Below are 16,584 nucleotides of genomic sequence, written 5' to 3'. Positions count from 1 at the left end.
GGTTCTTTTACAACTATTTCAACAGAAAGCAAACAATACCAATACAGAATCACAGAACAGTTAGAACAGTTATATTCTTGAACACGCTGTCTTACTCTAAAAACACAGACTACATCTTAAATATGAACACACAAGAGTTCAATAAGAGCCACCACATTTTTTTCTCCTGTTTGTTTTTAAATGAATATCAAGTCCTTGAATCTGTCATTACCTTTACAGGAAGTTTCTATTAAGCTCAACATTAAGCAGATGTAAAAACAATGTTTAATTTTTTGCTGAAATAACTTGAAAGGCATTGGAATTTGAACCAAAACTTTTTTTTTAGGTTTTCATTTTCTATAAACAAATTAGGGCAACTTTTTGAAAGAACAGAGGCTTGTGTAACTGGACTATCCAGAATATAGGAAAACACAAAATATTCCACCTTTTTTCCTTATTGAAAAGCAGAATGCTACATATATTAGAGTTCTTCCATACATACTTTATCAGTCTCCTCCCTGATAAAAAGTCCAAACAATCCTTATAAGAGACAAGTCAAAACATTTTACATAATAATGAAAAAAAAACAGGACAATAGGGCTTCATTACTATTTTTAAGTGAAAATGCCAATATTTCCTTCAAATTTATTCTTAGTGCCTTGTAACATTTCAGATTAGAGCTTTAATTACAAAATCCTTCTCACTAATTATAATTTTTTATAATTCTATCAGGTTCCATACTTCATGAACTTTGATTTACACCTTTTAAAACTAAAGTCAAGTATGCCGGAACAAAAGAAAACAAATCAATGCATGTAACAAGAACAATTATTTGCAAATGGAAACAGATTCTAGAAAATTTTTAGTTTGAAGAGGATTTGTAACTGAATTGGGATTAGATGTAATGCCTCTCTTTCAAAATGGACCTTTCAGTAAGAGTGGCACACACTGACATAAAGCCAGTATTTTCCTACACAGAATTACTGAACAGATTTACAAATATAATAAAAAGACAGCGATACATAAAGATGTGGAATTATTCTTTTAATAACAGAAAATCCAGCCATGCTTTTATACAAAGACAACTACAAAACGCTATTGATTATATATACTACAGTTTGTCCTGCTTTTGGCATTAATAAACAGTTGCATTTCTGCACTAAAAACGGGAAAGAATTTTAAAGCAATGTATTTTTTTCTTGCAAAGAGACCATAAACTAAAAGAACAGACTACAAAATTCTTATGCCGAAAGGGGAGAACATGCGTATTTGGCAAGCTGATACTGATTATGTGTATTATATACCTGGTTTTGATCAACATCTTTTTATAACTGAAAAGGCATCCTATGGGATCCTCACCAAAGCACATGCATTATTCCTGTATTCATTGCTTACTTGACTATATTAGAATTGAATGTAAGAAGAAAGGCATCTCCAAATAAAGATTCAAACAGCTCTATCCAACAAAGAAAAGCTCAATTACAATTGCTTGCAAGGCTAGAAAATGGCGAGAGAACACATCCTTCCTCAGACGAAAAGGCAGCAGTAGATACTACCACAGACAAGCACCAGGAACAAAAAAATCCCCAAACTAATAAAATAAAAAAAAAAACCACACCCCACATGCCTTTGCTAGAAAAAAGGAAAACCCTTAGAAGTCTTTTACCAAAAGATATAAATTGGAATCATATGCAGAATTTTCCTTTTTTTTTTGTGGTAATACTCTACGATTTATCTATCCCTATGTGAAAGCACCAAATATGAGACTATGTAGACTGGATGCATATTTCACTTCATGTAAATTCAGCATTTACCCAAATTCAATGTTTTTGTACAGAATATGCTGACAATTTTACTGCCTTTGTAGGAGTGTCTCCACTCACTTTCTTGGAAGGCAGTGGCAAATATGAAAGAAATTCTCATTTTCAGCCCTTATACTCAAGAAACAAGTATTTGTATTCCTTTTCTGCTGAAAGTAAGAGCTTTCTCTGTAACAAGCAGCACATCAGCAGTGGAAAGATAGAAGACCTGTGTTTCACTATAATAACCCATATATATAAAGAATTTGGACAACTGTAAGCAATGCTTTAGTTCAGTGTAATATCTGGGGGAGAGGGGTGGGTGAGCAAACAGCTAAGTTGTAATGAGTTACCTGCTGGGTTTAAACAACAATCTCATGCAAAACAAAACATGGGAAACAGTGAATCAATTTTTGACTGAAATCTTCAACCTATCTAAAAATAGGAAGGCTTACTTGCCACAAAACCTTCATTTATCAGAATGGGAATTATATTTTACTGGGAGAATTTCCATTCTGAACATTAACTTTAAAAGTGGAAGTAAAATAAGATGGATTTTGAACTGCTTATGAAACAAACTATAAATTTTCCAGCACTTAGAACATGTTGAACTCTGAGATTCAGAATTTAAAGGTTTGTAGAAGGAAAATGTGGACCTCTAAAAAAAAAATAACTTAAAGATTAAAAATGGAAATTAAATACTTGTTGAGACTGAATCATTGGATTTTCCCAAATAAGCAGCATATACATAGTATTCTTTTGTGAAATACAACTTACTAATGATCTTCAACATCTGTAAGATGGCCTGCCTAGCAAGATTTCTCAATTTTCCCCCATGGAAGTGGGCAAATGCAGGGGACATCGCACACCTTGAAAGAAATGACACCAGTAAGTTATTTCTATCTAGAAAAAGCATCTTTATTGAAATCGAATATGGAAACCACTGCTTTTGAGCAAGACAGAAAGAAACTGGGGAAGTGTCAGTCCCTTCAGAGTCCAGTATTAAAATGCTACATGAAAACTGTTGCACTCTGAAGGGATTATTAACACAACAGAACCTTCTTAAAGCAGAGCAGAACTTCATTCAATCCAGAGAGATAAAGTTTACTCAAATGACCTAAGGTATCTTGGTCTTCTACATACTTACCTAAGAGACTTTCAGAGTATCTATGGATCTGAATCTGCACTACAATTCACACGTTTCTTTACAAAGGGGGATTATGCCATCATTCTCCCTCAGTTTGCCAATAACCTGGTTTGCAAATAAATTATAATTCAGTAGATAACTAATAGAACTTTTCCTTCTAAATAAGCATTGCAGCATTACACCTCTTTCTAGACCAATGGAAACAGGTCATACTACAAATATGGAATTTATATTAGTTCATGAAATATTTCTAGTTTTAAGCACACTTGACTTGAATATCAGATAGCCATTATCAGCTTATCTGCACCTCCGAAGCAAGCATACTTTGTAATATAAAAACCTCATCACACAAAACCAGTGCTACTAATATATTCTAATTTACACTAAAACCCCTTCATGCTGTCTCGGTTTTGTCTTCCCAGAATCTTTTACAGGAAAAAACCATCCAAATTAGGACACCTTTGTGCTTACAACTATCAAGGGCATTAAAATCACCTATTCTTATCTCATACACACATTCAAACAATCCCTGCATTATCTTAGGAGCCCATTTAACTGTATGCATATTTTTAGGAAAAGGTCATTAACATTTAACTGCAGTTGAAATACTGCAACCCTTAGTAAATTGTTGTCATCACTTCTGAAAGTCTGTACTGAGAGAAACAAGGCACCCAGATCAGAACCAGACATTCTAATAAAATGCCAAATAGTTCAAGATAAATAAAAAAAAAAATCAGTGATCTTCAGACAGTCCACACAAAGCTGCCAAAATTCACAAGCAGAGACTTCTTTAGAAAAAATACAAAAAGGATTTCGCACAAGATGAAACTTAACAAGTTTCTGTACTAGTTGACAATGAAAGCATGATAGTTCACATTGTAAGATTTTCCATCAAAAATTTAATGAAAAAAAAGGACAAAAAAAAAAGGAAGATTTTATTTTTTCCTCATTCTGAACATATGGATGTGTGCTGGAGAAGGGAAAAATCAGGTACTTATTTTATAATTATGAATTACTTAAGTTTTTTGCCTTTCACATATCTGCACCCTCCAAAAGAGGAAGTGTCAAGCTAATAGTGTGATGGACTGAACCAGAACTATTTCAGAACATCAAAACCCACATTCTTTCAAGTAGTAAGTACTATCAAAAACATGAGCCATTGGCAAAGGCAATACAGAAACAAAAGAATAACTACTACCACTTAAAAACTGAAAAAAACAAAATAAAATTAACATGTTAACTCAAAACACTGACCTTGCTACCACTATCTATGCTATGTCTCTAAGACTAGAAGGTTAAAAAGTACTTCCATAAACTGAGAAGGCTTTGTTTTTAAAAGGTACAAGAAATGTAAAGGAGGTTTATGCCCATTTCACTGATTTTTCTCATCAAGAACATGCAAGATTAAAGCTCTAGGGCTTGTAATTACATCTGGATTTCTACATACACCTAAAAAATACTGGTTTTAACAACATGATTTAAAATTTGGCTACCTAGGTATTTGTTTCCTTCTTCTAAATACTAGTTATTCAGGGAAAGACCCCATGAGAAACTCAAGTAAAAAGAAGAGCTTATTAGCTACACAAGGTAACACCTTTTTATAAAGGTTCTTTTCTGTCCAGTCCTAAGAGTTTACCTGCTCATTGTACAAAATAATCCAATCTTTTCCTGATTATTTGGGATCAATTAATTAGAATAAAAACTTACTCATTTAATGTATCATGTTCGCACTTACTAGAACAGCTAGTCCTAGATGCAAATCCATACAGAACAGCTTATAAAATTATAAAGTACATATATTATTGTTAAAAGCAGTGCAAATAGTAGATGAGCACTTGGCATTACCAATCTAAACAAACATAAAATCTTTGTAGAGTTAACACTTCCCTTTTTTTTCCCTTTGAGCATTTTTCTATGCTAGAAACTATATGCTGCTTCAGGAAAAGTAATCTCAACAGCTGGCACACTTAGGTGTGCTGCACTGCACAATAAAAAACTCAGAAGTTAGGAAGTGATATAATAAGGAGATTCTATGGAATCCAAGTTTTATTTTAGATTGATAGAATCACCAAGTGTCCATCTAATACAGTAAGTAGAAGACATAAAAAGATTAAAGTGCACACGCACATGCAAGACAGAAAACAAGCCCCATACACATTCTAAGTCTAACAGGTCTCATTGCAACATATCATTTTTATAAAGCTTTATAAAGCTTTTATAAAGGCATCCAGTAGCAGAGTTTCTTTGCAGATCTCTGAAAACCAGCTGACAGAATGCCAGAAGGGCATCTCTTGTTCCACAGAAGTTTTCTTCAAATCCAGGTCAATAACCTGATAAAAAGCCACCTACTTCCCTTTTCTTATGTGTGTTTCTCAGGAAAACTGTTGGTATGCTGCCAGATCACAAGAAAACATAAATATTCTATAACACCAGCTCAATACTGCTGTCAAAGCAGTATCTTTTGTAGCACCTGAATTGCTGCTTCTGCTGCTACTACTGCTATCACTATCTTACCTGCACTCTGGCATTTCCTAACTTCAGATCACAGACAGGGACAAAACTTAAACCTCAGTTGGATCAAGCTCCAATCCTGCATATGGCCTAACTGGTCTGTCCTCCCCCTTCCCACACAGCCCACAGCAGATATTTCACTGCCCAACATTTTGGGAATATATTCTGATATAGTTTTAATTCCATAAGCACACTGGATGCTCAACAAAGCCAAGTGAATGGACACATGCCATTCCCTACTTTTCTGGTGCATGACTTTATATGAATATTTTCAATAATTTATGTTACAGAAAGACTCCACACTTGTATATTCATTTAAATATTTGTAATTTTTCATGTACAGTTTGAAGATCAGAGTTTTGGACACACTAGAAAGATAATAAATTGCTGCTGCCTCTGATTATCTAGCTATTCACAGAGAATTTTCTTTCCCATATTGCCAATGAAGAATCTAAAAACTAAAGTCACTACTTGAAAATAAAATACATGTACATACAAATCTTCCAAGAGTTTTGGAGGTGTGCACTACGGTTCCTGATTCAAGCAAAGAAGTGCCACTCTATGAAGTGGAGGAAAACAGTACAAATGTGTGAAGCTCTTTACGTGGGAAATTACAAGAGAGTTAAATGGCACTGAGCAAGGCACAAAAAGTGCTTTTAAAATAGAAACAAGGGAACATGCAGAGAACCTCAGTATCTAATTGAATTAATGATTGAGAATGCAAAGGCTCCAACTGGTGAAACATTAGCAGCAGCCATGAATTTCACTGTAGTTCTGTATAACAAGTAATCTTACCTGAGTGATTCTCAAAAAAATGTCAACACATTGATTGTATTTTTCATCTGATCCTGTCAATGCTGAGATGACAGGCCCTGCAGGATGCAGCGAGAGATCAATGATGAAAACCAGATGTTTAGTCTTTTAAAAACTAAAATCTACAAGACCAGGCAAATACGAATTTTTGTCTGAGATTTATGCTTCTTTATATTCAACAAATGCTGATATTACATAATCACTTTCACATACACAAAGTTGACAAGTGTCTCTTCCTCACAAGGCATCTGACTCCAGATGATTCATTTCACCAACACATAACTTAAAACCTGGTCCCTAATACACTCTTCTTTCAAATGCTATCTGGTCACACACAGCTAGTTATTTAGATCAGCTACTTCACACATAAACCTATGTTCTCTGGCCTTTCATAAAGGAGACTTGATTTTGTTCATCAATTATGCACAACACTTAAAACCTACACAAAATTTATTGCAATTCAGAAGCTGAGGAGAGCAATGCACAATAGTATTACTTATAGCTACCTCAAGCAAAGAGTCATAAATTAATCTTCAAAAGTTAAAGGCATGTTATCATTGTACAGCTGGGAGCTGACTTCCATAGACATGTTTGCAAATACTGCCTTAAACTGACTTTTCAATCAGACCAGTTAAGTACTTGCAAAGGGATTTTAATGCTTGGCTATAATCAAGAACTGCACATTTAATATTAAGCAAACTCCAATCAGATTCAACCATAATTAATTATCAAATATGTTAAAGTGAAAACAAGTTAATATAGGGGGATAGAAATTTAGATAATTGTCAAATTTAAAACAGTATCCTGACAATCGTTTCTCGATTTTTAAATTAAAATACAAGCAATGCAGTTAATCCTTATAATACCATGAATAATCACAAATTGGGATGCAGATACCCCTGAAATCAAAACAAAAATAGGATGGAACAGAACCTTACAAATCTGTAACGTAACATTTACATCTCTGGCTAAAATCTGTTTTGATATTTCCTTTGTGGGATGGAAAGACAGAATGGCCTCAAATATCAGCATGAATGCAGGAAATCTGATAGTTTCCTAAAGTCATCTCATATAGTCAGGAAGATATCAGCGTATCTACAATAAATTGTCTTGCATATGCACAGCACACTCATTTATTCCAACTGCCAAATGCCAAATTCCAATTTTACGTGTTTCCACGTTACCATAAATCCGAATCCCATGACTGAACTAAACAGCACAAGTACCAAGTGTACCCCACTACAGAACACACTACACAGTATGCCAGAAATTCATACTAGATGCAAAGAATATAGCTTTCTTCACTTAAAATAATTGTTGTCAGAAAAGAAGCAATTTTTTTTAAGTCCATTATAAAGGTGACACTCCAAAAACATTTTTGTCAGCTTCATTACTTCACAGACAGATTTGGCAAACAGGAAAAAAATACATTACAGCTTTAGATTCAAGTACATTGAGAATTTTATGCTAATGTCAAGCAAGCCCAATTAGAAAACCAAAAGGCCTACCTAGAAACATCGTCATCAGCAAGAGTAGCAAAAGCAGCCTTTCTCTTTCTAATACGTCCTGCATTTTATACCATGACACTGCAGCCTCTGAGGGTCAGATTAATTAAGATCAACAGCAGCTGCAGTGCAACGTGAGAAGCACACTGCCACAGTTCTCACCAGTCCAGCACAATTACCTGCATCATACCAACACTGGACAACAACTGACAACTACTACACTCCTGAAAGTCATTAACTTCCACTGGCCTGCTGATAAATGTTACAAAACAAACCAACCTCTTTTCAAGATGGACTGCAAAGCTGACTGCACCTGCTGCTGGATGCAACAATGAGTCCCAGGGAGCTGTTTGCCAGTCAAATCTCTACAGATGTTGCTTAACTTTATGCTAGAACTGTGTCTAAAGACAGAAATGAGATAGCAATCAGGTGCAAGCCCTCCTCCCAAATCTCTCTATGCTCCATTTCTAAAAGCCAGTCTGACAAATTCACTAAATCCAAGGTTTCTCCCTCTGGCCAAAAACCTACTTACCACTGATAAAAGAAATTCTGTGGTCAACTACTGAAAACAATATCTAAGTTACTGAAATTAATTAAAGGGCAAACAAGAACGAGAAGTATTTTAAAAAAGGTATTGCTTGTTACAGGTTGCACACACTAAGAAAAGTGAGACTATGTTTCTTTTACTGCATGAGGAAAACAATGAAGAGATTCAGACATTCACAGTTTGTATTTTTCAAATATTAGCTCCAAGACCTATGTTCTGACAAACACCCATCAAAACTCTGACCTCTCCGTAAAATATCACTGAAGTATTATATGGAAATCTAAAACTCTGTGAAAGAGAAAAACATAAAATTTTTAGTACATACCAACTCTTGCTGTTTTTCTTACATTTTGGGTTTTTTGGTTGATTGGGGGGAGGGGGAGGATGGAGTGTGTGTTTATGGGTTTTGGTTTGGGTTTTTTTTCTCCAGAATTCAGAAGTCCATTAAATAGGTATTCTTAACGAATAATTACTTTAGAGAAATTTTGACTTTATCAAAAAACAGTACTGCTACTGAAAGCACCTTCATCTACATAAGCTTTCTAATCTATTGATAATCATCTGGTTTTCAATTATATTGAAAATTAGTCCAAAGCAATCACAAGAAAAAAGTTAAAAATTATTAAATATGGCATTTCTCTGTGGTAAGACACACTCATTTTGTTCAACCAACCAAGCACACATATAATCAGTATCACTTATTAAAGTTAGCCTAACCATTCCAAATATATCACAAGTTGTTTTAAACCTTTCTCACACAAGACAAAGCAGTTTCTTGCAAACCAAAGCCATTTACTATGTCAAAGTTAATTCACTCATTAACACAAGTCCCCACATGTAGATGAAATCAGTGCAAAATTTCTACTTAAACTTCAAAATTTCTCTACACCTACCAAATGAGAAGCTGCTAAGTGATATTACATTGGGTGAGTTTGATATGTAAAAATCTGAAGATCATACCAAGTTACATATTTAGTTTCAGCTTCTTTTTAAATGTAAAATACTAAGGATCTGCTGGCTAACAAGCTAACTTTTTTTTATTCTGTTCCAGTAACCAGGCAACAGACAACTGTCCAACTGAGAATTATCTGTCTGAACAGCTGGCAATCAACACTTGGGGGGTTTTGGTGGTTGGTCTTTAAAAAAAAAAAAAAAAGTAGAAAGATCAGTGATTACAAATCTACACAGCTCTAGAATCCACCTTTGAAATCTCTACTCACTCATTAGTAATTTCTTCAGTCCCATTCTCCACAAAGTTATTCATATATGTAAATATTTCCATCAGAATCTGAAAATCTTAAATATACACTTATGAAGTCTTTAGTTAGCTAATGTTAACACTAGGTAAAAAACAGAATAAAAGTGAGATGCATTTTTTGAAGTATGACAAACCAGCTTCAAGGAACCACAACAACAGGCAGCTAATAACTAATACTGTTATGCTTCTAACTCTTTTTTTCTCTTCTACAGGTGAAAAAGCAGTATTTTTCTTCATTATTTTAAGTGTTGACTTTTAATACAGATTTTTTCCCTACTAGACTTTTGGCTGTTTTTTTTAAGAGTTATAAATTAACATGACTATTCCTTTATTATATAAAGGAAATAACAATGGTGAACCAAGCTGATATATTATACCATTCCCCTTCCTAACAGTTTAACAGGAGTAATGAAGCTAGGAAGTTAACTTATTAATTATAAATTCCCTTAAAGTTGTGTTACTTGCACATTCAATGAATTTGAAAGGTTTTTATGGGACAGAATAAAAAACTATTCAAAAGGGCTCTTGCACAAAGATTAGCTAGACTATATCCCATAAAACATGAATGTTTCAGAAAAGTCTGATATTCAAACAAAACATATGAAATACAAGTGACTTGGTAAAAATTAGCACTGCCACACAACACTTCATACACTATCTACATGAGGCAGGGGAGGAAACTCCTATGTTTTGTAGTCCCCAAACATTTAGATCACTACTGATTAGAAATCTGCTATAAGAACAATCCAGCTAATCTATTGTTAAAAACAGTAAAACCTTATCCCCACTTAATTACAGTTTTATTGATCTCTGTTCTTAATATGATCTAATTTCAGTATACATATGACTTCATATTCCAACAAATTGAAAAACACTAACTGAGCTCAAATTCACTCAAGCACCAAGTTCAGACCAGGCAAGATCCTGTTTCAAGATAAACAACATGATGCGATGTAACATAATTTTGCGTGCGTGTGTGCATGTGAAAGACTGGGGAGAGAGAGCACAGAGAGACAGAGAAAGCAAGAGTGAATGCCAGCATTTGCAACGGGAAAAAATACACATGTCCAGAGTAGTTTTCAGTCCAGTGCTCACTATAATTCAGAATAGAGAAACAGATATGACAATGACAACTTAATACACCAGAAAAACTTTTTTATATTATTCAAAATAAAACCACACATTACGATAGCTTCACAGGATAGCCACTTTCTTTATGAAGTTCATTTTATTAAAGTAGCATAGCTATGACTGTGTTTAAATTTTGGACCAGAACCTGATAGTCAATACACACTCAATACTTCTCTGCAGAAAGGATAAGTACCATTTAGTTTAAAAGTAGGACATATTTTGCCATTTTAATTTCATTTCCACTAATCTAGGGGAACAAGCCTGAACAAAAAAGAACCAGGAAAAATCTAAGCACAATAACAAAATCAAATTGTAAAAGCCCAGACAATTAGAGAAAGTAAGCTGGAAACATGAAAAGAGAAGAATAAATTGTATATGCAAAAAGACTACTGGTCGGCAATGTATTTATATACTGTATATACTGCTTCCTAATTTATAAACTAAGATGGTTAGTGCAAAGCTGTTTTTTCCTCCAATTTCTTGTAATTAGAGCCGCCACATATTTCTTCAGTAATTAAGTCACCTTTTGATGCACAAAAATAATTCCAACAGAAATCAGTCTGTACACTCAAGTCCTATATCACAGAGCAGGAAAAAAAAAGAACACTATTAGATCACAGAACCACTCACAACTTACATATTACAACCAACTTCCACCTTTCCAAACAGGAACTTACTCAGACTGATCTAAAACTTCAGAAAGAAAAGTTTCGCAGAAGCTTTAGCAGGAGAACATTCCATAGCAAAATGTACTTTAAATACACTTAGTCACAAGCATCAGAGGTACAGACTAAGTAACTCCCTAATAGAAAAACAGAGTAATTGCTTAAGAAACTTTGTAAGAAAAATAAACCATGTCTTTGTATTAGCTATTTCACAAGGTCTGTATTACCTAACGCCATATAAGCATGAGAGTCTGGAAGAAACCCAAAAGCCATCAGCTCAGGGAATGCCAGGACCTCCAAAAATTCCTGGGGCTGGTGGTCAAACATAAATAGAAAGACTAACAAGAGCTAGCCACACTGTAATCCATTTCCCATCCCTGTTCCACACTTTAGCAGGTATCACTCACCAACTTCCTTAAAACACTCATTTTCTGTATGATGCAACATGGCTGCAAATGCAAAGTAGAGTCTATGAAATCAAACTTGAACTTCATTTGCACCTGTTACAGTGAAACTGCTTGAGCCTCTCTGCCTTAAGTTATTTATATTACTAGTGATTTTAAGAGAGCATGTGCTTGTCACAAACATTTTTACTTGTCTTTCTAGCTTGCTAATTTTTATTTTTCAAAGGTTCATCTGCTACTACTGCTGTATCATTACAATTTACCACACAAAAAAATATGTAATTCTAATTTAATCAGAAAATGGAACTCTGCTAGCGCACTGAACAAAAGTTCTAATCTTTGCAGTGTCCTTTCCAAGTGAGTGTAAATAAACTGTAGTAAAATGAAAAGGCTTGTAATTTGGTATTTGCAATATTCTTCATAAACACCAATATTCCGTAACATCCTTACATATCTGATACCACCACATGTATAATGCAGAAAATCTATTTCATTTTCATCTACTGACAGTGAATTTAATTTACTATTGCGGCTCTTTATCCAGATTATGCTATTAATTCTGTAATCAGGCTCTTTTGAATGCTTTTATTTTTTCTAACACTTTTTACAATTCTACATTGATCTTTTTTTCCTACCCTAACATACCTTTCAAAATAAAGGATCATTTTTTCTAACTTCTAAAGTAAAAAAGAAAAAAAAAACATTCCAAACCTCAAAGGCAACAAGCATGATTTCTTTAGCTGTATCTTTGAACAGGAAAAATCTACACACTTTAACATCTGACATTTAAGTATTACAAACTACATTCATTAAGGATACATACAACAGGTGCATTAAAATTCCTATATCAACAATCATCATTGTAAATAGACCACAATCTCTCCATTAATAAAAAACTATCCACTTCTGCCTGACACTGAAGTTAGAGGATGGGAAAGCTAAATGCTTCAGTGTTTGTGCTGTTTACATTCATACTCAACTGCCTTCACTGTTCTGTAGAATTCAGTCATCTTGTTAAACTAGATCAAATGCAAAGCTAGTCTTATTTTTCCAAGAGAAAAAAGTCTGTAGTAGCTAGTCAATGAGAACCTAAACCATCAGTTATTCTTCAAAATGACAAAATCAAAACACCAAAAAGTGTTAGCTATGTTGTTATTTTGCACCAGTTTTAAGTCCCCTAGAACAAAGTTCAATTACAGAATGCCAATTTGTTCATCATTAGGGAAAAATGTATTGGATTGCAGAAGCTAAAATTTTGTATATCATTATATGATTCCCTCTTCAGAAATCTTATAAAAGAGAAATGAAAAATAATGCATTTATTATTGTTATATGCAAATATTAAAATACATTTCTCACACATTATTACAGTTGATAAAATACTCATTTTATTATTCATCCAATGTATTTCACTTCTATACTACTTTTCTTCCACCATCATGATAAACATAATAAAAAGAGTATCTAAAGAACCGCACTTGTCCGCTTTACTTCACTCCAGAGCCAGCGAACAAAGCAATGAAGCAGAAAGAAGGTACATAATGGATTTAAAGTAAATGGCCCATTCTTTAGGAAGCGGCCTCTCATTTTTACTGATTCTAGCTTAATTGTCATTACAATGTCTGGAAACTTCAAACGAATAATTATTTTTTACGCCAGCTGTCAAGTTGGTTCCTTAAATCTAGATATCTTTCCTTTTTTTCTTTTTTTTAAACTAAAAACCAAATCAGTGAATGTTAATGAAAATACTCTTTTGCAGAAACACTGTAAACATCTTTAAACATTTTTCAAAGTAGTTAGTGTCCAGCCCATTCCATACACCAAGACAGAACATTTATATTCACTGTTGCACTCTGTAACATACTTTTCTGAGAAATAATGGTTCCAGCTGCACTGGTAGCGTAGTCACCACTATATGAAACACAATGACACATACATACATCCCCTGGGATTCATAAAGAAAGAATTGGCTAATTTTTGCACCTACCTGGATAAAAATCTTTGGATTTAGACAGCTTGATGGTGGCCCCAGTCTCTTTCTGCAACTGAACAATTGTCTGTCCTCCCTTCCCAATTATAGATCCAGCAGCATAACTAGGTATGAGGACCTTTAGAAAATACTGGCCATCCTCTGAAAAATTGAGATATGCATGGTTAATATGGCTTACAAACTTTGATTTTTCTTCCCCAGCCCCACAAATAAACAAAATGTTACATCTTTGAACTCGTGCATTTACATCTAACCAGTTGCGTTATTCTACAAGATACATTTAGACTATACCCTTAATATTTTGAAATATGTATATATATTCAGAGCAATAAAGAATCCACACAGATTCCTTAGTTTTGTAAAATGATAATATCAAAAATGTATTTCAAAGGTGCTTGCTGGTTTTTTTTCCCAATGCCAACAACAGCATGAAGAAATCATCAGACCCCTTAAAAAAAAATAAAGCCCTGTACGAAAATGTGACTAGTGACAACTACAGTCTTGCTTGAAAATACTGCAAAAGAAATGCCAAATTAAAAAGGAATTAATTGTAAATTCTGATGGGCTATTTGTTTGCCATTAGCAAACACATGAGAATAGCAATTAGCTATTGCCTGCATTCTTCTTAAGTTAGCAAAACAAGTACTCTGCTACCAAATAACCCACCCAAAATATGGGGTTTTATTCCAAGCATTTCAGACACTGCCAAGAAAACAACATGGTGCGGATGGAATCACTTGCCTAAGTAATCCTGATGTATTCCTTTAGCACTTCTTAAGTGACAATGATCTCTTTTAAGCTCATTAATTAAAGGACATTAAGAAGAATTTTTCCCAATTGATCAAAAGCCTAAGTCACTTATTTTAAATACACTTAAAAGATGACGAGATAGACAATGCCAGTCTTCTACCCACCACTAGTGTTAAAGCACACAATCGGAACAGGAAAAAAATACACAGATGAATGGGGGGGAGGGGGGGCAAAAGGATTCCCCATTTGATTCGGCAACCGCACAATTATCTGTGCCCTCACCCCACTTCTAAATCCAGCTACATTTAAGTCTAAGGACCTTCTGTAACAGGTTCGGAAAAGTGCAAATTAATTAGAATACACTGGTTCCCCAGACTTGGGCTCTCCCCAGGAATTAAGGCAACGTCCCATTGGAATGGATGTAAAAATTCTTATCATGAAACCTGTTTCACAAAGTTTCTGGGTTTTTTCCCCTAGGCAGAAGTAACGATCTCCGTTCACCTTACTTTTCTCAACAGAGACTACAAGCGTCTCCAGAAGAGCCTGTGTGTTACAGCCGTGCACAACCTTATGAACATCGCCGGCTGAACCACGCAGTCAGACCGCTGCTCCTAATATTGGGCAAATAAATTCACCTCTGCTTCGGTGCATTGTTATGACGACTCCAGCGCAAATGGACAGCGGAGGTGCTGGTCCCGTTATAACTCATCTCCTCCAGGAAAGGCAGGATGTTAACTAGCGCGTCCCCGCAGCCGAGCGGAGACCCCCCCGCCGCCAGCCAGCCCTCGCCCCCAGCACAGCGAACACACGCCGCGTACGCGCTGACAATAGAAGCGAGGCCAAGGAGGAGGAAAACGCACGGCAAGGCTGAGATTCAACTTGCGACCCAGAGGATGTGAAAGGAGGGTAGTGCGTTTGCAATCTCCTTCCAGCTGCCATTTATTTTCACCCATCGTTAGCCGGGCAAGGGAGATAACCGGGCTGCAGAAGCCCCTTGTGCTCCCTCCTAGTCTCCGTAGGGTCACGGCTGTGCAGCCCCAGCGTGGATATTAAATAAAAAGACTGGTAGATGCTGAAAACCGACGCCATTTTGATGAATGATAACATTAGAGAAATGGGAATGTTTGGGGGGGGGGAAGGGGGGAGACAGACAGGCAGGTAGAGAAGCGGAGAGGTGGTGGGTGGGGAGGGGGGGCGGGGGGGGAGGTGACAGAGAATATACCCACCGCCCGTGTTGGTCCTCTTAGTGCTGCCGGCTTCGGGGGGGGCTTCAAGCGGTCTTTTCCGGGAGTCCGGCGGGTCCAGGTCTATGGGAACCCCGGTGTGGGTCCCGTTCTGCTGGATGGGAGCTGCCGCCATCATGTTTGCTGCTGCTCGGAGGAGAATTGTCTCTTCCCTTCTGTGGTGGGGGGGGCAGGGAGGGAAGGGGGGAGGAGGAGGAGGAAGGGGGAGGAGGAAGAGGGGAGGGGGCTAGTCCCGTTCTCTTGTCCTTTTCGAAAACGTAGAGCTAGCTCCGGATTGTCGAGGATGCTGCGCGCCTTGTTTATCTGGCACCCGGGGGGAGGGAAGGGAAAGGAGGGAGGGAAGCGGGCAGGACTGGGCTAGAGGAGCAGCTGCACTGCAGTGTCAGGAGGAGATGAGGAGAAGGGAGACAGGGGAACGAGGGGGCGAGAGAGGGGAGAGGGAAGGAAGGGAAAGAGTGAAAAGAGTGAGACAGGAGGAGGAGAGGATAGAGTGGGAGAGGAAAGGTGGGGAGAGAGTGAGTGGGAGAGGAAAGGAGGGGAGAGAGAACGAGTGAGACTGAGGCGGCGGGGAGGGAAAGAGAGGGAGGGAAAGAGAGGGAGGGAGGGAGAGAAGGAGGGAGGGAGCGAGCGAGCGGTGTCAGTGGTGGGCGAGGGAGTGAGTGGGAGATGATTCACGCTGTCCCCAAGCCCCGCTCCGTCCCCGCCTGTCCCAGTGCCGCGCCTGCCGCTGCGGCTCGCCTGCCACCGCCGCTCCCGGGCTCTCGTGCCCTCCCTCAGTGACAGGCTCGTGCGCACGGGGGTGGGGAGCAGAGCAGAGGGGGATCTCTGCCCTTAAGGCGCT

The 16,584-nt window shown here is 36.7% G+C and overlaps 1 protein-coding gene across 2 annotated transcripts in view; it reads right to left on the bottom strand.

Moving 5' to 3' along the window:
* Positions 1–16,176, bottom strand: part of NOVA1 (NOVA alternative splicing regulator 1) — a 154,667-nt gene extending 138,491 nt beyond the window's left edge. The window contains exons 1-2 of one of the 2 annotated variants that reach the window (XM_034062325.1): positions 15,726–16,176; positions 13,747–13,890 (exon numbers count right to left, since the gene is read on the bottom strand). In XM_034062325.1, coding sequence (XP_033918216.1) covers positions 13,747–13,890; positions 15,726–15,861 — 280 coding nt within the window. In that variant the 5' untranslated portion in view covers positions 15,862–16,176. Of the gene's footprint in view, positions 1–6,231; positions 6,309–13,746; positions 13,891–15,725 lie in introns of those variants that run through there. The other variant, XM_031049075.2, reaches the window with a different exon arrangement.
* Between the last annotated feature and the right edge of the window lie 408 nt (positions 16,177–16,584).

The sequence above is a fragment of the Melopsittacus undulatus genome, chromosome 4 (genome assembly GCF_012275295.1).
Source record: "Melopsittacus undulatus isolate bMelUnd1 chromosome 4, bMelUnd1.mat.Z, whole genome shotgun sequence".
Classification (NCBI taxonomy): domain Eukaryota; kingdom Metazoa; phylum Chordata; class Aves; order Psittaciformes; family Psittaculidae; genus Melopsittacus; species Melopsittacus undulatus.
The sequence above is the reverse complement of the archived record's forward strand: the minus strand, read 5'-3'. Positions and strand labels throughout refer to the sequence as shown.